This window comes from Pleurodeles waltl, chromosome 1_2 (genome assembly GCF_031143425.1).
Source record: "Pleurodeles waltl isolate 20211129_DDA chromosome 1_2, aPleWal1.hap1.20221129, whole genome shotgun sequence".
Taxonomy (NCBI): domain Eukaryota; kingdom Metazoa; phylum Chordata; class Amphibia; order Caudata; family Salamandridae; genus Pleurodeles; species Pleurodeles waltl.
The window spans coordinates 331,107,517-331,134,298 of record NC_090437.1 but is presented as its reverse complement, the minus strand read 5'-3'; the positions used below and the strand labels follow the sequence as shown (position 1 = coordinate 331,134,298).

Here is a 26,782-nt window from a genome sequence, read left to right as displayed (position 1 = left end):
TAACAACAACCTTAGATGAAGATTAGTTTCCCCTTCCAGTACCCACGTATGACTGATAGCTTTCATTGTGCCTTGAAGCATTTTCCTCTGGGTCTACATTCTTTTTATCTGTGTGGCCGGAGTTCAGTGCTCCTAGATTAGTATTGATGTGTATGCTAGGCTCTGAGGGTTGATTTCAACAGTCATTAAGGTTGCCTAAAACTGTTCTGTGTTGATGTATCTGCTGTGCCTGACTGGGTCTGGTGCAGGGGGTTCCATTTTCTAAATAGTACAGGCAGTGTCAAGTCTAAGACGGGGTGCTTTACAGTTGAGGCATTGTTTGTATTTAACAGTACAATTTACATTTTTATGATACCATAAGGTATATTGCTTCACAGATTTACGATCAGAAGATTATATCATAATAGAGTCTTAGTCAGAAAACTAAAAATAAACTCAAAACAATTTTCTTTGGCTCATTTATTTTGCCATACTTAAGGTCTCATTTCAATCACTTTAATACTTTTTCTTCATTGTCAGTGGGAATTGTCTGTTGACTGTGTTTACTAAATTAAAAGGCTTTTCAGGAAGTAGAGTGACCAGTACACCTTGTGAATATTGTATTGATAATTCGAGGTGTGTGTGTTCTACTGAGTTTCATGTTTTACCCAAGTGTGTGTTAAGTGAGAAGTCGTATTTGTTTTTTTTAAGATGGTATGAGATGGGACAATCTGAGCTCAGATAGGATATATAGATTCAGGGTCCTGGTGCTGCTCGAGAGATTGCATGTTTCAGCTTTAGTATTTTTGGATTTCTAATACGAGGTTTTCTTTTGTGAGTTCCTTTGTTATCCTACAACTGTTTCTGCATTGGTTTCACCAAACTGTTTTAGTGCTCATCTTTGTAATGTGTGCTGCTTTTTTAAATGTACATCTTCCCATTGGAGGCCATTTGTGTTCCTTAAGTACAGGGGGTGTTGTGTTAAATCTTACTCGTGTTGGAAAGCAGTCATTCTGCTGAAGGAGTGGTCAGAGTGGGTTTCGGTTATACTGATGTTTTGGAGGTTGCTGGGTTGTATGTTGTAGCTAACGTTGTGTTTAGGTTTCTTGTGTAGTTAATTTAAACAAGTTTAGAATCTGTGTGCATACCGTTTTCACATAAGGAATTAAAAGTATTAATCACAAATAGAAATGAACAGTGCAAGCGATCTTGACACACTACCGCTACATATACAGACTCTGCATAAATCATAGGGGGCGTATTTCTAACTTTCAATACCTCACCAACTATGTCTCTTTCCTTCTAACCCGCCTTTCTTTGTTGTCTTCCTGCTGTTTCTATGAATCTAATAATCCTCTCCACAGCCCGATGATGGCCTTTGAGACCTAAAATGATGGCTTGATGTCAACTGTGGATATTATACTGGCTGGACGGTGGGGGAAGTCATCGCATTGCTGGGTTATCAGTGCAGGGCATATCCACTTAATGCGAAATAAAAACTTACGGTTGTGCGTTAATATTGGGTCTAGTATGTGTCTGAGTGCCCTGGGCTGTCCCATGCCTGCTTGAAGACCAGGTGCTCTGTGTTTTCAAGGACTTTTGTTGCTTTTGACACTGTGCTTGATCTCACTCATGATCACAATTTTATTGACCAGCATGACCAAGTGGAGAGTAATGTTTACATTGAGCCTCTGTTTGTGAAAGACCTATTGTGAGCATAACAAGAACATATAGGGGCTTGCAGACCACCCAGTTCTTAGGATTGATTGACTTGACTATCACTCATTTGCCTGCCTGCTTCTTGTCTGTATCGTAGCTTGTCAGACTTGTGAATGGAGAAGAGGGCCTGTTTACCATCACTTTAATTGGCAGGCTTCCATTCTTTCACTACTTGCATTTAGGGAGCTACTTTTTCCTTTTTGTTTAAGCACTCCATGAGAGAGCACGTGTTTCCATCTGCCCCCCATGTGCTTTTCTTCCCCACTTCTACGTTACTGTCTCTTACCCATGTGCATCGCACTTCCACTTACACGCATGTTGTGCTCTCGCCTCTGTGCACTTTTCCCCCTTCTCTTTCCCTAGTGTTGCTTCTCCTCTAGTCTTCATGTTGCTTCTCCTCCTCTATCTCCCCCTCACCCCAAACCCACAACCTGATCATCCTTTTTTTTTTAAGGGAATCTTTGTGTTCTTTTTTTATTTACTAGTCTATCATAGATTGGGGGGTTTTGTTTTCTTTTAGACCAGTCACTTTGTAGGCCAGGCTTAGTACAGCCGCTGGGGAGCTGTATTTGCTGATGTAAGCTAGGGGTTGTTGTCGGGCACCCTTTTGTTTTGCGCTTGTGATGTTGAGTGGGGATGAGCTTTTAAGTGTATTTTCATGATATACTTTTGAGATGAATCTGAGCTTGAAAGAGACATTCTTTCTGTTCTTTCGTTTTTTTCCGTTAGAATCTTACTAAGCTATCAGAGAATTCCTGTTTGGATACCACCCTAACTTGGTGCATAAATATCAGTAGATGTATTTCATCTTAACACACATTAACACATGGGACCTTATTATGAGTGATTTGTTGGGTCCATGTGCCATTGAAGGAGGTGCATAATCATACCTGAGAGAAGCCTAAAGAGTCGTTCACAAAGACCAGTTGGTTTACTTTAAACACTATTTAGTTTCTCTAAATATTTTGTTGAGATTCCATGTCAGCCAGTAGACCATGCTTCTTCCCTGCCCCTCTTCAAATCCATTAGGTTGTGCTTAGAAGACATTGTATTTGTTGGATGTCAGCAGGACCTTTGTATTTTACTTGAATGTGACCAAATCTGTCCTTCCCTTCACCTTGTACTACTTTTCTGTTACCTATGGTGTTTAATCTTGAAGGATTGGTTGATGTATATTTTCTTTTATCTCAGAGTTTTCTCATTTGGGTGTCCTCTGACGGAGAGGCATTACCAAGTACATGGGGTATGGCCTGTTGTGTATCAACTAATGTTCAGTTGTGTACCCTGGGACTGTATCTCCAACGGAGCCATTAGGATTACACCACATGCTTTCTTTACACACTTAAAGTTTGGTGTTGGATCTCGGGTTGATGCTTTGGCCTGAATTAATTTAATAATTTGTGTGGCGGAGCTTCTAGTAATAAAAGTGATCGACCCAGATGTGATCTGTCCTGCTATTCAGTTTTCACATAATCCTGGAATAATGAGTAGATATAATTTAGTCACAATAATGACTCTTGTACAGGCCGTTCATGGACTGCATTCACTTTCTACATCTCTGCCTGTAAATATGGGTGCATGCGGACATTTAAGGATGTAAGCATGTCAGTCTGCTAGCATGTGAAAGGGCAACAGACTTTGACTCAGAGTTTTAACTCTTTGCTGCCCAGTAGGTTTTTCGATTCCTGGCGTTCAGGCAGCATGTTGTATTAGTAAGGAAGAAGGGAAACTACTGGGCAACTAGTACATTAGTTACTGCAATGAGTAACGTGCACTCTAGTCAATGCTTTGTTATTTAAAGATACATTGTTTACTGTTTTTGTAATGTAGGGTTATTTTCCATATGGTTTTGTACTATATTACAGAAATGATCAGCAAGTGGCGCACACACGTAAGTGCCAAATATGTATGTTTGTCTTTTTGAGAAGAATTATGCTGAAAGGCTGGCCTCCTAATTAATTTGGATGATTTGGGTGCCTTATAATGTGCTTTTATGAAGGTGTATCGAATGCATGTTTATGAATTTATATGAATGGCGAAATAACTTTTTTCCAGGGATTGGTACAAATTGGGATTTGGGTGCGCATCATGTACTTAACTATGCAAAGGAACTGAAATACTGGTTTAGCGAGTTGCGTTTAAATTCTTCCAGTCTCAAAAAAGCAGACATTACACATGCACAAGTTCTAAGCAAATGGTCACATATATGTTATGCACAGTGGCTGTTGCCTCTGTGCAGTGTTAGTTAGGACCTAGTTATCATTGGAAAACAGTTTTTTGTTTTTGGTAATAACCGAGGTGAATCTTTACAAAACTTTCCAAAAAATGTTGATCCACCTTCGGATCCTCCCTTGAAAAGTTTCAACCTGGGGTCCAGAAAAACGGGGGATCCGATAAAGCGAATTCCCCATGAAATTTCCATAAGGATATTTGAACTGCACTACATCCCAAACAGCTGAACTGAATTGCACCACATTTCCCACCAAAGTGTGCTTTTGTGAGTTGATGTAAATGAGTTTAGCAGTTTATGCAAAATTAAGCTTAATCATTTATTTATGTCTAGGTGATCAGGTTTGCTGCACTCTGCAGGGGTCCGTGAGCACACAATGTTAAATAATAGAGAAGTTTGACTGGCCATGTGGGCCTATTGTCACATCTGCTGTCCCACACCCATGCGTCCTTCGTGAGCTTGCACTCTGGTTGGCTAGCCGCAATATGAGGAAAAATTTTGTGGCTGTCATTTCAGGGCACAGGGACTCTGTCACAGGGGCTTGAGGAAAGAGCACTTTCCATGGCTTGTTTGGGACCATAACAGGCTGTTCAGTTTATAGAATAAATACTTTCATGCAATATTTGTTCTTCAACAAAAACGATTATTATTATAATGTTTTGTTGCCAAATGTGTATTCACCTCTGGTGTACTGTCTAGTTAGTTTGGAATGTTCAAACTGACTAGCTTCTTTTTACTTTCAGACACCTGCTTTAAATCTTCTCTGGGAGAAATGCTGCAGTGACAATGTGGTGGTGAGGACAGCCTGCTGCGAGGCTCTGGTGGCACTCGTGGCACAGGATCATGCTGACTTAAGTTACATTCTCAATGGCATTCTTAACCTGATACCTTCTGCCAGGTATTTTCACTTCTCCTTTTTAGGTCTAATTTGTGATTCTTTGTCTAATATTTGTTCTTGTTTAGTATTGTGTAAGTTACCTGTTAAACAAAAGATATGAATAATGGTGAGATGTAAAAGCATCAGACATCATTATGTGTATAAAATATTCTGTGCAGAAGGTCTAACTATTATCAACATTAATGTTGTTATGTAGGTCACAGATGTTGATTCCTTACCCTGCCATATGGATATTGAAGGCCAAGAGGCCAGCATACATGATGTTGGTGAAGGGTTGTTGAAGAAACTAGTTTTTCCTGATGAAATCCACCATTGCCTCCTCTCCAGAACCAGACTTAGTGGCATTGTCCCATAGGACTATGCTGACATTGACACCATCTCTCCAAGCATCTGTAACAATGTCAGCATTCCCTAAATTCCCAGCATTGACAGCAGATCCAGCCTTCCTTTTCCCAGCAGTGCTGGAGATGTTCAGGAGGGCGGCACCTGACTAGCCCCTGGGACCATTTGGAGCTCGGTTCGGCATCCCACTTCAGCGCCAATTGGTCCCACTTGCTGTACAGGTTCCTCCCAGTGCTATCTAACATCATTTCCATGCTGGGACCCAGGATGAAGTTGCCAACCCTGACATCGATTCCAGGCTAGCACCACTTCCAATGATATCCTTAGCTCCCACCTCTAACACCTCAAGAAGCTCTGTTACCACCTATCAAGAGCATGAAATGCAGAATAGAATATATCAGCACCTTTTGGACCAGGGACAATATCAAGAACCACCCAATATCCAAGTCAATATTGAGCACAATTTCTTTAGCTTGGGCACGGACTTTCAGTTCCCCAGACCGCCATAGGGACACTAAGACTTTACCATCCTCTTAAGCATCAAATCTTTTAGCCCTTCAGAATGCCAGCTGGCCTGTATAAATCACAAGACATTGAGATTGATCCAGCTCGGGCCCAGCTTTTTTTGTTGGCCCTTTCTTTCTTTTAACAGATGCCATCAGCAAAGTGGCATACTAAACGTGACTGGTGCCAAGACGCATGAGTTATGGGGTGCATTGTGCATTGCATACCACAACAGAACTTTTTAGTTTTTGTACTCAGTGAGCCATAAAGACCCGTTAACTGTGTTTTTTTCAGTGAATATTAATTATGAAAGTAATTGCAAAAATGACGGTTTTTGTCCCGCTACTGTCGTAATGACATCTGTTAAAAGAAAAAAAAGCTTCAACAAAGAGAAAAACACAGCAGGGCGTGAGTTATGTTGTGCATCTTGAATTGCATCTCATAACTGGATTTTTCAGTATTATGTTCACTCGAACATAACTACCCTCTAAGTGTATTTTTTCCAGTGAAGTTGATGTGTTTTTTTGTTAGATTATAGATTAGCATGCAATGTCGCCATGTTTAGGAGATCAGAAGTATTTCAGGACTCCTTTTAGAGTCTGGTGTGAAATCAAGTGATTTTTCTAGATTCCTACAACATATTCCATTTGTAGTTCCTGGGAAAATGTTATTCCAGTGGCAGTGTTTTCATTCTCTTGATCATATTCAAAGTTAAGTTGGCAGCAGAAAGCGATTTTTATTTATCTTAAGTATGGGAGTTACTTTGGCCAAAATTTGCAAACGTACTCAGTTTGGAGCATAAGCTCTTAGATGATGTTTCAAATCCTCTAAGCATAACCATCACAGCAATGGAAATGACATCACTCACATTTGACACACTAATGACATAATAGGAATCAATATTATATGCTGTGGGACCGAGATCAGGGAAAAGGAGCATGTAATTTCTGATGCTGATGTCATCATGAGAAATACAAATCATGGCATAGGTGACCTTAGACATCTCTTCTGTAGCAATCATGCCCTTGTGGTATAGTCACGTCAGTCAGTAATTCCAGTAACAGCAGCAAGGCATGAAACACTACAGTGCTTTCATGGACGTTTTGGTAATTCTTTTCTTGCTCAAGGAGTGATGAGTTTTGCATCTTCTTTACAGAAAGGAAGCTGGTTAGTTTTGTTGGATTGTGACTGTTTATGTTCTTCTTTTTCCTAGATCCAAAATCTGTCTCTAGCCTTGGAGAGCTCCTGGCTCTATTAATTACAGTCCAACCTTGGTCACAAAACTGTATATTTTAAGGTTTGGTTGTTTTATTGGGGGGAATAAAAAAAAAAAACTATCAATGCCAAGATACCGTTTCACATTGTCAGTGAAACTTTTTTCTATGTATATTATACCTGAAGGCGCTGTGACATAGATCAATATTGTATATTAAACATCTCAAACAGGCTCTCAATACTTTCATCGTAGAAAATTCCAGTCGCAACATGGGCTTCGGGGGAGGGTAAACAAGTTCACATGGTCAGCTCCACTTAGCAATTAGTTATGCTGCAAACACAAAAGCTAGAAATGAATCACCGGGGAAACTGTAAACCAATCAGCTCATTTGCGAAGAAAACATCTGACCCATAATTAACACCAGAAATATCCCCTCACACTATCAGTTAACATGATCTATTATCCTATGTTGATGAGCTCTTAGTCTCAGACTTGTTTGCTTTCTGGAAGTAGTGGCCAGCCTTGAGATTGGAAAACAATAAAGCTCTTTCCACCATCCTTAACTCACAGAGGGAGGGTACCAGAGTGATTCCTCAAGTCCCATAGACTGGAATATCTTAATCTTTAGTTGTGATTGTTGGCATATCACCATGGTCAGGCTCATGTCTGGAAACATTTATATATGAGAGTCTCCAATCGTCAGTTTTTTAAATCTAGAAAGAATGCATGTGATCACTTCTCTCTGCTTATGATCTGCCATCTCTACAAGAACTGTCCCCAAAGCGCTCCTTCACCTGAAGAGAGTTTGGTAGGCAAGCACAAAGCTCATTACACCATATTTGGCATCAGTATTTGCATTTAAAGCCACATTTTCTGAAACGTTCTGAATCATGGTCTTCAATCCAGAATCCTCAGTTTGAGTAGGGAACCCCATGAGACAAATCTTCAGGGGTCAGTCCTCGTTTTCTAGCTATTCTGCCTTTCGCTTCTAGACAGATGACTGATGCATAGGCACCATTCTTCAAATCTCTGTAGAGCCTTGGTGTCAGGAATCCCCAAGGTGCCTCCTGCGTTCTGTCAGCATCCCCAGGGATTAGGGTTAAATCATATCTCTGTTCTTGGTTAAACCTTCATGTTTCTAAGTAAACATAATGTGCTGTGTTACACAATTGGTATTTATCAATGCTTGTTTTACTAATGCTTGTTTGCTAATATGAGCAGGTTTAGACATGTGCTTCTGATTGGGTGTGGTGTAAACATATGCTTCTAATTGGGTGTGGTGTAAACATGCGCTTCTAATTGGGTGTGATAACTCATTCACATGTGGAAACCCAACTGCTTTCCTGATTGGCTATAAATAGCAAAGTGAAGCATGCCTCCCTGTTTGGCTTTGTTTTGCTTCCTGATCTCAGCATCTGATTTGGCAGTCCAGCCCCTGCTGTCATCCTCGTATTCAGGACTTTTGAGGCAATTCTTTTCTTCGTTCCTGTACCAGCTGACACCAGCCATTCCTCCAGCACTCTGGAAAAGACTGCAGCTAAGTGGAAAGTATTCTCCAGGGAGTTTGTTCTTTGAGCGCTGCGCTTTCCTAGAACATCTGGTGTATTTCAGACCTCGTATTTTGGCAGAGTGCTTATCTTGAAGAGACAAATGCATTTCTGAACATTCTACATTATTATTGTAGTTACTTGCCTAAATGTGCTCCAGGAAATCTGCTTGAGCTCAAGTACTGCAAAAAGTCACAGTGCAATTTTAAAAGAGCACTTACGTGACTGTTCTTTCTCTAACAGCATAACTCTTGGATTTAAATTGTGTCATTCATGCCTGTGTTTCAGGTTTGAGGAATTTGCTTTTGAAGGGTTTTTCACACACACACACAGTGAAACCAAATCAAACTGTGCCACCCTAACTGTTTACACCCAGAGTGGACATTTGTATTTCTTAGATTGTTTTTGTTCCTTTTAGTTTACCCTTATGCATGCAGGAAAGTTATACGTGATATAATTAATGCCCTTGTTTGTCTTTCTTGTGCATGATAAGTGCAACCACAGTTCTAATTGTAGTGTGCAACAGTGAATCTCTGTGAAGCCAGCCCTAGTGTTGCAGTACTTATTGTTATGGTACACAGTTTGGGTTTTTGTTAATGCAGTGTTAGTAATTGTGCCAGCAGTTATTATTATCCAAGAAAAGTGCTAGAGCATCCCAGTGTTATTCTACCGCTCCTGTGCCCATATCAGAAAGAGAGATTCAGTTTCAAGGAAGTTGAGTGCACTAACTCTGCTATCACTCTGTCAACAACGACCTGCCCCCCGAAGATACAGGATGCCTAGCTGGACTGGCAAGACGTGGCAGTGTTTTGTCTCTTTCTCTTCCACTCTCCCTTTCCTTTTGTGACACCTGCCGGGGTTTGTGTGTCCACCAGGAAGTGCTGAGAGGTGTTCCAGGAGGTTGGGGGCATACCATTGCCCCTGCAGATATCCTGCTTTTCAAGTGAGTGGCCCCATCTCAACACTTAGTTTGTTCACCCATTGCTTTTTCCAGCTTTGGAGATTGCTATTTCTAGGCATCTATATCCAGTTCCATATGGGTTAGCCGGCACTTGATATCCTACAATGGTTCCTTCATTATCAAAATAGTATTTTTCTATCCACCCAGTACTATCCTGTAAGTCCAGCAATGCTGTCTCTTGGTGAAAAAGTCCTCTCTGTTCCTCGTGCGTCAGTAGTTGTTGTCTTTTGGCAGCATTTTAAAAACTGTTCTTTCCCTGTTAATGGCCGAAATTGTATCGTCATTCAGCAGAGAAAGCAATGCTATTGCCCTCATGTCCTTAGAGGAGCTCTTCCATCTGGCACTACATTGCCCCGACTGCTCTACCCATTCAGGCCTCTCTCTCTTTATTGGTTCTGCATGAATTTCCTACAACCCCCTAGAAGTACAGGCTACAACTCATTACCCCAGGCTCTTGATCAAGTCATGGTGCAGCGTAGGCCTGCTGCCATCTTCCACTCCTCAGCATTCTTACAAATGTGTTGAAAAGAGTCCTAGGTCGGAATGAAGGCACTTGATCCTCTCACACTCCACAGCCTGTCTGTTACAGGAGTGCCATCCGGTCCCATCAGCTGAGGGTGAAAGTGAAGCCCCGGCTGTGCCAGACCTTGCATGTTAGCAGCCAGTTTAGAGTCTGGTCTGAATGATCTCTTTTAACCCAATCTAGGAATCCTTAGCAACCTTCATCCCATGAAAGACATCACAATTGGATGACCAGTGAAGCTTGTCTTTGAAGTGCGACATACATGGTGCCCATCTCCAGTGACTGAGTCTTAAAACCATAAGCCCATCATAATATTTCCCTGATAAGTTCTGCAGGAGCCAAACCCCAATATTTTACTGCACCTCTATGTTTTGATCACCCCAAAATGTATCTCTGGCAGCTCAGGTTCTGCACCCTTAATCTTGCGATGAGTCACCACCCTCTTTAACACTGGGTACCACAAGTGATCTTAACAGAGTAATAAAATAGTGATTGTGGCCACACATTAACCGAGGTCTAGACCAGGGAAGAGTTAGAGTTTAACTTCTCAAAATAGGCATCACAGAGAAATGCAGAATATATGCCGTGAAGGCTCAGATACAGAGTACAAAGTCAGAAATCTGAATTATTGTAAGTCCTAATAAGCAACAAAAATCATAAGTGGAAAAACTCTGGCTCACCCCAAATCGAGGGCGTTGTTGTACACATTTTATGACTAGGTAATAAGCAGCAACTGCAAATTCAGCATAGCATGACTAGTGATAACACATTTCAAAATCAGAATATAGATCGTCACAGCAAAAATTATAACACTATCCCAATTCTAAAGAAAAGAAAAAATCTGTTAGCTTCCACAGCAAAAGCGCAGTCTGGAGATATACAACACAATCTGAAACATTTCAAACAAAGACTCATACTCAAGTTTATGCTAGTGAGCCTACATCAAAACTTTCGGCAGAAGTGTCCTTCAGAATGATACATTCAGTATGTGAAAAGGTTTCATTTACAGCACATGCTCTATAAGGAACTAACTAGTTGTTTCACAGTGGCCTGTGCTCTGCGAAGTCTGAGGAGAGAAGACATGCAGTGGGGACATGGCAGAGGTAACGAGCAAGAGAAAGATGATCAGAACACAAACACAGCATCCTTTCCAATAAAATGGAGTCTGCAAAATATGGTAGAAATAAACTACATTAATAAACACATTTCAAAGCAACTATTTGAAATCGGTTCAAGTGCAACATTAATCATATATCAATTAAGACTAGAGTCATCATAAAATCTTCAGTTTTCAAAAATAATTAGTCACTAAATTGCACATTTAGAAACATGTTTTGTCAAGGGTAATAGGAATGGCTCCCATAGGCCAAGAGAGTAACCTTCATTGATTTGCATGCACCCTTTCCTACGCTGAAGTGTGGAATGACTAGATAATAGAGACAAGAACTATTGTAAGATACAGGGGTTTACAGTCCTTATGTATGGAGAGCGACACTAGGTGGCCATGATCTGTGAACAGAAAACAGTCTGTCAGAAACAAATAATATAGTCTAAAGTCATTAGCGTATTTGCTTCCAACATTTATTTTCAACCATTGCATAGTTTTGTCGGCGGAAGATGTAATATTGTTGGAAGGTGGGTCATTAGTTGTGTGGCCTGCACAAGTAACGAGTCCGCACACGACCGCCACTGGGAACCAAACACCCCATTGTAGCGCTCGACTCTCATAGGGTAGTGTTGCAGAGCAGTCCAAGGCTTACTCAAGGGAGGTGGTGTGGGCTAGTAATCCCCATTCACAAGCATACAAGACACAAGCATGACTCTCAATAAATGATTGTCCAGTCTGTGCTTTTTCTTTTGATAAAGGAAAAGTACATTAATTTATTATTCACACACACTACTCAATACTATGCAACAATCTACAAATATATACAAAGTGATGGAATCACTCTGGGCAAACATTATGTAATCTCTCAAGTCTCCTCAAGGGAGAGTGTAATCCAACAATCCACATGGCAAAACAATCCCAGTGTCCCCCTGGCGACATTTGACAGTATTCAACATTTTGACAGTACAGTGAATTACACCTACATTTGTAATTACATACTTCCATCTTGCCAAGAGGTGGCTGTCAGTGTCATTATGCAAATTAGCCTAATCAGGTAACATACGGGACCAAATTCTAGCACTATAACCATTAGGATTACTTTTAGGTTACTTTTGGATTACTCCTAATTGACCATAAAATAACAGTTCAATACATGGGGCAATACCAGCCTACACCTATGGTAAGCACCCTTCCACAAGCAGGAACAAAAATGCACTGAAGCTTGTGCTTCAAACACCAGTCCAACCCTTGAGGGGTTATCTTTCATGTGTCCCACCCTACCTAGGGTGGGGACACCAACCGATGTTGGGGGGAGGCTGCGCTGCTCCTGCAGCTCCCCCTGTCTCTGGGTATTCACTTGGTGGTGGCCCCATCTCCCTGGGGCCACCACAGCCGTTTTGGGGGCTGAAATTGCGGCCCCCGCCCCGCAAAGCATGCTGGGGCAGCCGCATACATGATGAGCGGCTCTCCCGCTGAGCTGGGGAGAGCCGCTGTGCCTCGCTCTGTGCCATTTCTTCTGGGGGTGCCGGTCCCACCCGGACACCCCCGCACCAAACAGAGAATCCCTCGATGGAGGGCGGCCCAGGGAGCCCAACCCTGGCCGCCCCCGCCGGCTCCCCGCAAGGCCAGCACATCCGGGTGCGGCTGCGGGAGCCGGCCTGCTGCCTGAGGTCTGCCCGCGGGCAGACTCAGAAAGACTTGCGGCCGGATGGGCCGTTTGGGGGAGTACAGCGGCACTCCCCCCTTCCTCCCGTCATCTTTGAGGCCCCAGGATGGGGTCTGGGGCCCCTCCTCACCGTGGCGGGGAGCATGACGGCACTCCCCGAGGCCCTCCTCTTCTTGGGAGTCCGGGGCCCCTTCTGGCCTTCTTCACGGGGAGCGTGACGGCGCTCCCCGGCTTCTGCTTCGGCTGGGGGTGCGCGACGGCGCCCCCCCACTCCTGAATCTTCACGGGGCCCCGGGATGGGGTCCCGGGCCACTCCTGGCATTCTTCACAGGGGCTCAAGAGCGGCCCCCGACATTCCTTCTCCTGGGGGTGCGCGATGGCGCCCCCCCATTCCTCACATCTTCGCGGGGAGCGTGACGGCGCTCCCCAGCTTGGGTTTGCCGCAAGGGGCCCCTTCACTCCGCGGCAGATGAAAATGGATCAGGCTTCATGGGGCCCCGGGATGGGGTCCAGGGCCCCTTCCTCTGCTGAGAGGGGGAGTGCGACGGCACTCCCCTTTGCTCCTCTTCCTCCTGGGGCAGCCCCCAAGCCCTGACCCACCCTGGGGGCACAGTCTCAAGCAGCTGTGGAGCTCCACGCGCTTCGTAGCTGCTTTCCCAAAGGTCACCATCGTTTTTCCTGTGAGATCTCGGGCCCCCAAGGGCCGATTTTCATCATTTGTGCGTCGTTCTGCTCCTGGTGACAAGCCCTTGCCACCAGGAGCACTTTCCTTGGGCATCCTGGCCTGGAAGGGTCCCAGATCATCGGGAGCCAGTCCCACTGACTCCCTGCGCCAACCTTTCCTCTGGGTTCCCTCTTTTCCTTCTGGGCAGCGCGCTCTCCTTGCGCTAGCCCAGTCCTTCCCCCAACTAGTCCTCTGGGGGGCTAACGGTGCCAGCTTGCCTGGCCCTTGCATTCGCCTCGCTGGCCTGGAATCCTTCAGGGGCAGAGTCCCTGCCCCAAGGGCAGTCAGGAGGTTCATCCTTCCAGTTGTCCATGCTGCCTGTCTGCAGTCCCAGTGTCCAGCAGTGAAGCACAGCCAAGAGAGAGAGCTCTCCCCTGTGCAGGACCTTTTAAGTAGGGGCAGAAGTGTCCAGCAGTCTATCCAGATGTGCCACATCACTTCCTTGCCCCCGTCCCCTCCTTCTTGCACAGTCTTATGGGATAGCTCAAAATGGCATCCTCCAGGAGTTAGTTGCCACATGTGCTCTGAAAGTCTCAGCCCCTCCTCCCTGACATTCCTCGCAGGGCTTCTCCAGGTTGCTCCTGGCACGGAATGACAGCTGGCTGACTGATGCAAGGCCCTGCTCAAGCAACTGGGCAGAGCAGTAATTGGCCCTAATCCTGAGCTGAGTCAGAGAAAGATGACATCCCTGGATGACCCATAAGTTGTACAACTATGCTCTTGTAACCTACTGCATCATTCTTTTCTTACAGGTTACAGTGTACTTTGGTGTGACTCTGGTCTCGGTGGACCCCAGAGAACTGGAGTTGCACCCTAGGCCCTCCTTTCCCATTGACATTTAATGGAGTATCCCCACAATGCAAATACCTTAAGCGCACTGACATTGTCATTCAACTGAGTGTCCCTACAGTGAAAAGACAGTAAGCACACTGACTCTCCCTCACACGTATACACCCCTCTCATGAGACCTACTCCAGGTCACCACCCACTCTGCATAGTTCCTCCTGCACCAGGACTACCTAAGCGCAGTTCTTGGGCTGCGCACATCACAAATCTTCCTCCCACAGCCCTCACATGGGTGCACATCCATGCGCACACATGATCACATGTAACCTGCCCGCGGCCTCCTGCCCTTGCTGCGCCACAGCAGCCTTTCTTTAGCACGGCAGCACCGGCGGTAAACACGCGCAGTCCATTTTACATGTGTTTACTGTGCGTGAGTCACCTCATAGAAGGCTTCCTCACAGTAAACAGTCAAAAACCAGGTGGTCAAAAATCGAAAAATCAGGGCAGACCTGATGGTCAGAACCGTCTCTAACAGATATGCTCCTTAAATTTAGTTCTGGCTATTCTCTGTACACAATTTGGGATAATACAGCTCCAGGCCTCCTATCCAATCTCGCACATCTTTTGTAAAACAAAACCTTTCCAAAAGTCTGAAGATGTAATAGATGTATTTGCACACAAGTATTTTCCCAGGAGACTTGTTCTTTTTCTGGTTATGGCCCTGGATAAGAAGAGACAATAATGTCCTAGGAATCAGAGAAAAGTTTACCCTCTTTTTTAAATTTTGGGGTTTGGAAGTTCCTAATAGCCTAAATCTTGCTAGGTTGGAATGTGTTGATCTGATGCTATACCTTAAGTAGTTTGCAGCCTTCCTGGCCAGCGTCTTTTTCTTGTGATTAGTTTTAGGGCTGGTTAGCCGTATTGATGTGCAAACTAATGTATTTTCACTTCACTGGCATATTAAGCATCAGAGTTCTACCGATGGGGGCCACAGAGTTTGTCATTCAGTTTTGAAAGGTTTCCAGAACTTCATGTAGACAACATGGCATGCCCTTGAATAGGGAGTGATATTGAGGGGAGACTGAAGCTTTTTCCGTTTTAGTCTCTTTCTGTAGGATTTGCTAGTATCCTTCAGTAAGATTTAGGACAGTAGTTCTTAAACTTTTAACTTTGTAAACCCCCACTGAATCTTTACAGGAATCTGGGGACCCACCCTTAGTCATTATTGGAAGCCGTGTACCACCATCCAAAGCAATTTCTTTAATTTGAATCTCAAAACAATACACAAAAAACAAAAACAACTATGCACCAAACAAATGCTAAAATATATCAATATTTTGTTTAACTCCGAGTCAAATCTAGAAATGGGTTTCAAATTTTCCATATTACTTCTTTGTTTATATATATATACTTTTATTTATTTTAATGTATACATTTTAACATTATTAAAGTTTGCAACTGTCACAGAACTCTACAGTAGGCCTGGTGAACCCCCAATGGCCCTTGGACCACAGGTTAAGAAGCAGTGGTCTGGGGTTAAAACTAACCTAGATTGTCCCAAGTGATCGAGTATATCATCCCCTCGGAGATGGGAATGTTCAGATGCAAGTAACTCTGAGTTTTTGACCTTGACTTGCAACTTTGGGGTACTGTGTATTTTGATGTTTAACTCTTATGGTGGAAAAATTTCAATCGTTCATTACTGCCGATTTCTTTTCTGAGGCAGTTTTTTCTTCTTTTTCTTCTTCCGCATTCAGTGCACGCAGATGGAATTTACAAACAGCATCTTCAAGTCAATCAGACTAGTTAGAGCAGCTCTCTGGTTCATTCTTTTGCTTCCGCTGTTGCGGACTTCCAGCCCGTTGTACTTGCCCCCGTTAACAGAATGAAGGAGTAGGGTGACAAAGCGGGGAGGTGCTACTTATTTCCTCATCTGGCTTTCTAGCACCTGCAGTCCCCAAAATATACTAATAGATACTACCCACTCCCTGCTTTGGCACCTTATATGACCATGTGTTATGTTTGGTACTGAGGGCCGCAGTTGGTTTATTAACGCAAGCCAGTAATTTGTGAAATGGAATTCTTGAAAAGCAATGTAGCCAGCCCTGAAGCTAATGTAGGGAATAGTGAAGACAAGAGGTTGATAAAAGATTGAAGTGAGATACCTTCCTGCACGTGGATTGGGTGTTGTTATCACTAGTCTTCATGGGGCTTTGCAATGGAATTTGGGGGAAGAATGTCGTGAGGGTAGTTTCACTGATAAAAAACTGCCTTCTATTGGACAGTTCCATACATTGCAAGTCTCTGGGGGCCCACTTTAAATGGTGGTGGGGAGGTCAGCACATTGGGTCCAAGCAGGCTATGGTAGGGATGTCTCATGATGGAAATGTGGATCCTCATTTCGTGTTAAGGTTTAGTCAATTTTCACTCCTTAGTACATTATGAACCTAAGTAGGTAAATATTTGTCTTTATTTTCACAGTAATGTACAGGGGCTGGTGAACGCAATTGGAAAATTACTGCAGAGGCAAGTGCTTGAGAATAAAAAACACGCAGAAGAGCCGTCTTCATGTTTGTATGCAATACGGTGAGTGCCAAAAATCATTCAATTATGTGAAAGAAGTGCTGCATAAACACAAATTTACGTCGTTCATTCAAATATCTATCTTTTTAAAGCCATCTAATGGTTTAGCAGTGCACCGTGTGTGACTTCTGACAGCTTTAATGTCCTCATTAGTTTATTAGATTGTTGACCTGCAGTGCTAATCCGAGTCTCCGATACAGATATCTCACTTTATCATGGGAGAACAGACCTGAAACGTGGTGAAAATCTCTTGCAATTAAAATGAGATTGTGGCAAGTTGTCAGGCGGGGCTAAATCAGTAAAGTCCGGCAAGTCTTTATCTTCATGTGAGAAAAGTGTGCTTTGTAGTTTGTTGACCTAAATTTAATTCTAGACGTGGAACTGTTCTGTTCCTGAACAATGTGTACCTTGCTGCCTCGTGGTGGGACTCGAACTGTTAGTCACATTAGTCACATATGTACATAAACTGCTGCTTCGTGAATGCATATGTACACAGCCGTCCCTGTATGTGTGGTCTCTCCTTGTGTATGTGTATAAACTAAGTTCTTCCATTTTCCACTGCGTGCAACCCTATCGCAAGCAGTTCGGTGCTACTGAGACACACAAGCAGTGCATATTTTATTTTGGGAAGCACACTGTGTGTCACAATCACGACTTGTTCTTTAATTAACCACTTGTCACTAAGTACAAAAGTCATGCTACAGTTGTGGTTCAATTTAATTTTGCATGGGAAGAATCAAAGGGTAACTTGTGAAACTTGGACACCTAGCTGGCATCAGGCTGCTTAAAACCCAGTGTCACTGTGTTATTCCAGTCAGGGATACATATTCCTGGGTAATGACCCACTTGAGGCACCCTCAAGTGTCCAGGGGTCCTCAGGGAGGCTTAAATTTCTGGATCCTAAGAGCATTGTCTGGAAAAGAGATGTCTCACAAGAGAGTAGAAAATGTTCTCTACCTCAGACTCTTCTGTCAGTTGGTGGGGCCATACTTCCTGTCTGGGTACAGTTGCTCTATCCTACAACTACATCATAGTCGAACCACATTATCCCACTGGACCTGTAGTTCCGACCAGCATCCAGCATGCGTCTATCTGGCAGTGCGTATTGACAGACGTCCTGTGCCCATGCTTTGTGTTTACTCAAATAACTTGCACCAGAAAATGAAATACACCTTTTGTAAGTGCCAGGCTTAGACATCCTAGATGTTAAAAAAAAAAAAAAAAAAAATTATTCCCCAGACTTCCCTCCATCAATGGCTGTCGAGTCTAACAGAAAAAGCTAAGATGGAGGCAATCATCCATCCTTGAGCAACCCACCTCACTGGTACTCGGTGGGCTTTACACTTGTACAGGTTTCCCTGTTTGTTCAGCTCTCTGGTGGGTACCGCGGCCCTCTTTCCTATCCTCCATTCACCCATAACATTTTTCTTGTACACAACGTCTTTATCCATTCCTCAGCAATTTCTGAAGGGTGGGGCGTGGGGGTTATGATGCACCACCTGCATGTTTGGGGATAGAGTATTCAAGTAATCCCACTATGCTGGTTTTACACATTATCTGGGTCTTTAAAGAGCAGGAAACACATGTAATGATTCTTTTGTCATGAATAGTAATGGCTATAGAGAATAACTTGGATGCAGGTTGACTGAGCTTGCTGAGTGATAATATGCTCCGCACATTGTGAAACCTGTCGTGTTAAAACCAATGTGGTAATACTGCACCTGGAATTACTGATACTGCAGGGTACCATGCGGCAAAGGCAGCGTGTGCCTGTCATAAGTTGTTTTGCTGGATATAATTTTGGAATAACAGTGAACAACAGCACCATATGTGCGTACCTCACTCTGCCTGGGGCACTGAGTGCTGCATGCTTCACCACTGTTGCTCCTTGGTTGTATGTTCCCTAAAGCATTCACCTATGCTGTCTGGAACTAGTGCATGCCGTGGGCAGTTAAATTGTCCCTCATTAGTGGGACCCATAGGACAGATGTCCAAACTTTTTGAAATGGTGGCCATGTTGCTATTTGATGGCAGTGGTGTTTTCCTTTTCTCAAAGCTCAACTGCTGGGCTTGTTTAACATTTCTTTGGGCCAAGATGTGTTCCCCTTTGGGTGAAAAATTGCAATTGTGACCTACCTTTAAAAACAATCGTTTACCCACAAGATCTCAACAACGTTCAACCAATCTCCCTTCTACCATTCCTTGGCAACCTTTTGGTAAAACTGTTTTTATACAGTTCCAGCTATTTGTTAAAGGCAATCTTTTGGATGCTGTCCAAGGTGTTTCCTGGTCAGGACACAGTATGGAACTGGTGATCCTATCTGTTTTGGATGATTTAATGCCTTTTTGATACTGTGGGTGTTGGGACACTGGTACTTTTAGCTGGTCTGCTGCCTTACTATAAAACCCGTAGAGCATTCCATACTCTATCTAAAGTGGGGCGGCTGGGTAGCCAAGAGATCAAATGGATTACATAATTTTTTTCTGACCTTAAGCAGATCCCTAAGTTACCACCTTTGCTTTCCCCACATAAGTAATTGAACTGTGGTGTCCCATAATGGTGAGTCCTCTCCCCAGTAATTTAATCTTACAGTGCCTAGGGGTCAATTTTTACATGTACATGGGCAACACTCATATTTAGCTTGTCTAGTCCCATTACAAATAAGAACCATGGACAAGATAGAAATATTTTGACCAACTGCCTTACATCAACACATAAATGGATGTATTCTATCTTCCTGACTGTAAATCCTACCACAACTGAGGTGCTGATAATGCTAAAAGCATCTCCTTCATAGCTTGCAACCTGCTAGCCTGAATTTATGCAACCTCCTCCGTAGCCACCCAATGTCCTAGGCAAACCCGACATCCATCTCAACACCACTCTGTCACTCAAAACACAAGTGGCCAAAGTGTCTGGTATGTGATTTGGCCAACTCAAGATCTTGAATAAACTTTGTCCTTGCATCGAACGAAACTGGCACACACACTTGCATCTTGAGTCAATACAGGTTGCTTTACACTAAGGCCATTGTTTAGCTCTCCATGAAAAACGTGTCTATTTACTTCAACCTGTGTAAAATACTTCCGTCTGCCTTATATTCAACATCTCAAGACCTGACCCAATATCACCATTCCTATGGGACCCTGAACTGGCTACCCATTCAATCTAGAGTTGCCTTTAAAGCCTTTATGATCGTATATACAATCTTAAATCTCCATTGTTCTGCCTTTATAACCGGCAAATTCTTATTTTATCAAACGAAACCTTATGCTCTAACAATAAGTTATTACAAACTGTGCCAATAACTAGTATGCCTATATATGGGGACATATCCTTCTTCATTGCTGCACCCCAATTTTAGACACCCTTCCAGCTGCCGTTCATTCTGAACCCATGTTAATCGAATTCTGGAAATCCATCAATACCTGGCTTTTTAACAAATTCTAAAGATCTCGTTTTAAGGATCATTATGTTATCAGCTTTAGCACCAAGGCACTTAGCAGTACCATTTTCTACAAAAAAATATAGCATATCGTAACATCTGTTTTATCTGGGTGCAACAAAAGTGAGAAAGCTAGGGTAACACTGAAGACCATTTTGACTAAGTGTAGCAAGACAGTGGCAAACGGAAGACTGGATATTTTACTGTTTAATATATATACACCATCAACTCCACCTAGATCACATGCTTTGTGCATTAAGTTGTATAGTTCACAATTTCAGTACGTCAATTTCAATAAAAGGATGTGCATGGTCTTTTAACATAACAAGAATCATTGCCACTGTACTCGCTGCATTTTTTATAGATATGCCCTGAGAGGGGTCTTATCCCCTGGGCCGTACAGTTATGGTGCTGTGTTGAGAGACCAAGGAGAGAGCCATACCTCAGCTGCAGGCCTCGCAACTTAGAACCATGGCTGAGAGGCCCATAAGGTTGAATAGCAATTGCGCCATGATCCTTTATGCCAGCAATGTAAATCCTACCCCCCACTCCCCAACCCTCTTCCTCCAGTTGATGGAGAGTAAAACCGCCATAATTTGGGTGCATTGACACCTTAACACGCCTGAGCCCTGGTGCTACTGCACCTGTACCACTAGTGATAGCTATACCACTGAGGTGGCCTCCTTCAAATGGTTCTCCCAGCCAACGTCCACCACTGTGAGGCTAATGGGATGGTGCCCCCTTTCTTGGGCCATTCAGCCTTCGACCATGGCTTTGAGGCACGAGGGAGGAACTGCCTCTGCAGGGGCCTTGTAGTTTTGAAGTATGGCTGTGAGGCTCATGCAAGTGGGGCAGGTAGCACTGCCTGGTGCCATGGTCCAGGTGCAAAGTAAAAGCCCCCTGTGTCTGTGTGAACAGACTGCAGAGTATACTGCAGACATAATTTGGATACATTGGGCGCCTAATGCCCCTGTCGCCTGGTAGCATTACTCCAGCTGTCCTTTCAGCAGCTATGGGCCTGATATTGTTTCATGCACAGTGCCGTGAGGCGGAGGAGTCGGGCTCCCACTCCCCTAGGCCTCCCTCCCGTGGTCTAGCGCTACAAGGGAATATTGCCCTTTAGCCTTTGCCTTTAGCCCATTGGTGAGTGCTTTGAGGTTCAGAGGCGTGGGGGTCCCCTCCCCTGGGCTTCGGCACCATTATCCAGGGCTCGGAAGCCAAGGGAAGGAGCGCCCTTTCCCTTGGGACCCACAGCCATTGTCTAGTGCTGCTAAGCTCAGGGTAGATGAAACTGCTGACCTGAGCCTTGCAGCTATTGTCTAGCGCTACGAAGTCCAGGGTATTCAGCTAGAGCCTTCTAGGTGTGTTCTTGCTTCATTTGTTTGTCTAGTTTCCTTAGTGTGTGATACAGCAGTCTGTTTCGTGATCTCATGCCCTGGTTCAACCAAATTTTATCATTAGTTAAATCTGCTCAATAAATCGACCGAGTTCTTTCCTGACTTTGGTATCCTTAGAAACAGTGGCCGGTGTTGAACTATTGTGAAATGTATGATGCATGCAAGTAGAAAAGGAAGACAATCGTGGTTTTGTGCCTTATCGTAAACACGTTGTTTACAATTTTCGGAATTTTGTTTCATTCACTTCGGTGGAATTGGGAACATACAAACCAGTGCTTAATTTGTAAATAAAAAGGTGCCGGTGCCCAAAGCCCTCCTTTTAAACACGCGGCTGCTGCAATTAAATGTGTGAACACGGAATACTGAGGCGGCGTAATCCTGAAGCCATCTCGAGACTCTTCAATCCATATAAATCCACCCCCTGCCCCTTCAGCTCACTCTAGCAGCTTTCTACTTTCTCCCTTTGTGACGCTTTTTCGTTTTTCCATTCCTCCGTCTGTCCTATATGTGTCTTTTGCTCTCAGCAAATGCTTGAGGAAGAAGAATAAGCCCCGGCCCTCAAACATAAGTGCACCGGAAACAACAAGCACAAATTAAGCACTGATATAAACTCAGCTTTTTATGGACCACATACCTTTAATCAATTAAATGGTTAACGGTAAAGGGCGGTTTTTTGTGAATTCCAGCTGCTGTGGCAATCGATGGAATAGTCATATGACCATCCGGTAATGAAGAACAAAAGTTATGGAGCGTAGGATGAAAGACATATAATGAGCTGAACGAACCATTCAACTCCAGTGGCGATCATCATTGAACCCGTTGAGCAGTTTTCAGGTGTAGATGTCTTATCCCATTCCCTTCAGCCAGCTGCGTGATGGGTTCTGATGTCTGCCCCCACTGCTTCTGTTATCCCAGCATGGACTGCTAACAATCCTCACTTCTGTGTCTCGCCGCACGCTTAGTAGCTTTCTGGATTGCATGGCCTTGCACTCTGACATGATGATTGTGTTCCTTCACTTGTCAGCTGTTGGCCTACTTTAAAGTCTTTAAACGTTTTATATTTTGGAACTTTAAAATATCTGCCTGAAATTACACACGTGTAAGTTATCCATGGGCAATTCTTATAATGGCAGTAAGAGCACAGCTTTACCAGGATGCCTTTTTTTGTTTTGAAACGTTCACCGTTTAGGACTCTACTTTTTGAGAGGGGGAAGCTAGAGAACTCCAGTAGCTGATTGTAGGGTTCGTTTTAATTACTGATTTATAAGCCTGACACACAGCTAATTCTGTCTTTTAATATGACTAATCTAATTTTGCTTCTCAGAGATTTCTACATAACATTACAAGGTAGTTGTAAATAGTTTTGTCTAGAGATAACGTCTGCAAATTTTGTATTTTTGTAATCTTAACTTGTGTCTAGTATACCTATCTGCCATTTACAAGGAGTTTTAGGATTTGGTGTATATATGCTGTTTTTAGACAATGTTTTTATGGTATTCAAATGTGTTTTATATTATTTATAGAGTTGTAATATGTATCTTTGTATGCACTTTTATGGCAACCTGCCGAATAAAGTTGACTGACTGACTGACTAATCTAATTGCATTGCGATTTAGAGGTGGGCGAGCCACTGAAAGCGCGAGCTAGACTTGAGCTGAAAGCCTGGCTGGAGCTCAGCTCGAAGTTCTGTTGGATCCTCGAGCTCATGTGGCTTCTGCCTGCATGTCTCCCCTCACTCTGGGCGCGGCATTCCGTCCAGAGCTGTTGACTTTGGGCCGGGTTCGAGTCTTGGCGTCTGTTCCACATCTTGTGATTCGTGGCAGACCACTTCAATTCTCCATCCCTATACGTGATTGGTTACCTTGTGTGATGTAATGGGTGCTGCTTACCTAAAGCGCTCTAAATAACTTCGGGTCGAGGTTCTGCTGCATAAAAACACCTGAATGGAGCACAGAGAGGTAAAAATAAAGCTTTAACTTAAGGAATGTTACTCTATATTAATTTGGGCCACTATAGAGTTTACATGACAATTGTCTTGCCTCTTAGTTCACTTAAGGTTCATGTTTAAAAATTAACTCTTTTAATAAAGTACACTGCTATGATGTGACATATAAATGTCAAAACCTGTATGTGCTAAAGAAATACACTTTTTTTTATTCTTGTAGAGACTTTATCATATTTTACGTGATGTTTGGTCTACGATTTGCATAACAGATTTTTTTTTAAGGCTCGGCTGGTGCACAGGTTCTGAGATCCAAGCCAGACCCTTGGCTCAGCTCTGGCTCATCTCTCCTCGTTAATTTGTTGACTCGCCCATCTTTAGTACCTTTCATACACACAACTCCCTTCTGTTTCCTTTATTTGAAAAAAATGTATACTGTGAGTTGACCAGAAACTGCGTAACAAAAGGCAAGTGTTTTATATTTATTTGTAAGGGGCGCGTGGCTAAGAGTATTGTCTCTCCGTGTTGTGATTCATAAAATTCTCAAAACATCTTAAACGCTAAAGAAAACTGCATTGTGAGACCAGGAAGGTTCAAGAGATTGCTATCCTCACAGAATTCGTTATTAAATAGAAACTCTTTGTACTTTATGAATGTTCAAGTCTCTGATTTCTACAGGCAATCGCATACATATCCTTGGCTGTGTAATAACACATCTCTATCCATGATTATAAAAGATGTACGCCTTACAAATGCTGATAATATAAAATGTATTAAATTACGGAGTGGATAAGGTCATCTGATAAATTACAATTCATCCTCTCTCTCAAGGATGTATATGTTGATTGTCAAACATCCAGTCTTTTTTTAACTTCAGGGATCCACAATATACATTACATTTCAACATCCTTTCGGATGTGATCTCATGGTGAAGTACAATAATGTAATATTTCTCCATATCATTGCAGTGAATTATGTCTCATAAAGTGCATAAATTGAGTCAGACGTGCAGAATTGCCGAGAATGAAGGCCTCATTAATTCTACTGCAATATGCTTTTCAGCTACTATCAATGACAACCCTATGAACCTCTTTTAGGTCTAGTGTGATGGCACTATCAATAGATTATTCACTTTGCTGACCACATTCTTCCAGAACTTCTCTGTTTTGAGTAATCACGTAGTAGGTAAGTAATGGTATCTGCAAATGTAGTGTCATAATTTCTGCGCTGATTCTAATTGAATTGTTAAACTGCTTATTGAGAAAGAAAAAATATATATTTGAATCACATAATAATCTGACAAGAAGGTCTCTGTAACAGTAAAAAAAAAATTATCGCTGCTAAGCAAAGGTAGGGTACAAATAAATATTAACAAACAAACCGTCAATGAGAACCGCGTGGTTTCAGGAAACAAAGGAAGTACACAGGTGCTGGAGAACGAGATCATGAGAAAGGAATACAAAAATGTATACGAACATGTGAACTTTCTAGGCTGAATAAACCTGTTAACACTTTCTCTGGACTTTAGAGCCCGGAAAAGCTCCAAACGCCATAGATGGGCATGTCACACACCATAGATGGGCATGTCACACACCATAGATGGGCACGTCACTTCAGGGACAGTAACCGGGAGCAAGAAAATATGGCTGTAGCAGTTACAGTTCTGATAGGGCAATGGTTTTATGTTGTCGATTACTCCCTCTTCCACTATTTATTAATGCAATATAGGACACATCAGTAATCACTAAATGATTCACCTTAAAATTTATCTCAGGCTCAAAACGTTCTAAGGAACCATAATTGGATTTCCAGTTCATTTCATTATCATTAGTTCGTTTTATTGGATATGGAAAGTTATGTTTGATATAGGTAATGCAGTTGATGGAGTAGTCCAAACTCTGTCTGTACGGTAAATCGGTGTAAAGATGCCAAAGATGTCCAACACAATTTTGAAAAAGCTTCATTCCTCCACCTCCAAAAATATGATTTAGCCATGAGCAAATACTCGCCCCGTTGACCAGCTCAATCATAATAGTATGTTATTTTTTAAACATTTTCATCTATTTGATCTGTTCTATGCTCAGGGAAGCATTTGATCTAATTCTCCAATATTCAGAGCCTACAGTTCCACAGGCAGCACCTTGGGCAACCAGGATAAAGCCAAGTGCCACCATATTCTCCAAAATTACAGTGCATTTAGTTTCTAATCAGTCAGAGATGAATAAAAGGGGATCATTCTCCCATATTGGGGAGTTGTTTCTTGATATGTACTAGGGCAGCAGGGGACCAAAGAACATGAATGGTGACTAGTCCTGCTACCCAATGGCGTGGATATACTTTCAGGGGAAAAGGGCATCCGGTTGGACATTGGCAATATCACTGGAGTTGTCACAGTCTTCCTCATTGCCTGAGGAAGGATGTTCTAGTTCAGATGTTCTCTCGCTTTGTCCTGTCTATTACCATGTGGTCTTCCTCAAACTAATCTGTGTGATAGTTGGACTGCGAACCTGATTGCTCTGATTCTTCTGAATTGTGGTGTGCAGAGCAAGATCTCATCTGAGGTAGAAAAATGGGTTGTCATCATGTTATCCTCTTGTCCTCTAGCTAGTCCTTCTATTCCTTGTTCAAGTCACAATGTGCATGGCACTCATGTGAGCTGGATTTGCTTGTCCCCATCGGCAAGCCCATCAGTTTGCCCTGCTCAATCTCTGGGTGCATTATCTGGTGCTTCCCCAGCATCACCTGCTGGCATGGAGAAATTCCGAATAGCTAGCAAATCCTCCTACATTTTTTCGTGTTGTTTGAGTTCCTACTATTGTTTGAGGGGAACATTTAAGAAGCAGGTGGCACAGTGAGGGTAAAGTCCCTTAACCCTAACCCACAAAACACTTATTTGGTGTCTTAGATTCTCATCAATGCCTTTCAATTCTTGAGATTCCTTCCTACTTTTCATGGCTTCTCCATGCCAATTTCAGAAGCCTGTCCAGACAGGCTCTTCCAATCTTTTCACAGGGTTACTTAAGCCTTCTATATCAATAGTACCTTCTTCTGGAAAATACTTTTTATCCTCATCATTAGTGCACTTAAGGCAATATTCAGCATATCTGATAGAGACATTTAGTTGCAGATACCTTACTATAGGATTTCCACAGGCGTCAGTCTGGATCTGTAGATTTTTCTTGAACAGTACCCCTGAGCACTGCTTGTCACC

At 43.0% G+C, this 26,782-nt stretch overlaps 1 protein-coding gene across 1 annotated transcript in view; it reads left to right on the top strand.

The window, feature by feature from the left end:
* Nucleotides 1–26,782, top strand: part of FOCAD (focadhesin) — a 1,081,710-nt gene that overhangs the window by 136,186 nt on the left and 918,742 nt on the right. The window contains exons 4-5 of the mRNA XM_069239095.1: nucleotides 4,672–4,826; nucleotides 16,685–16,789. Coding sequence (XP_069095196.1) covers nucleotides 4,672–4,826; nucleotides 16,685–16,789 — 260 coding nt within the window. The remainder of the gene's footprint in view (nucleotides 1–4,671; nucleotides 4,827–16,684; nucleotides 16,790–26,782) is intronic.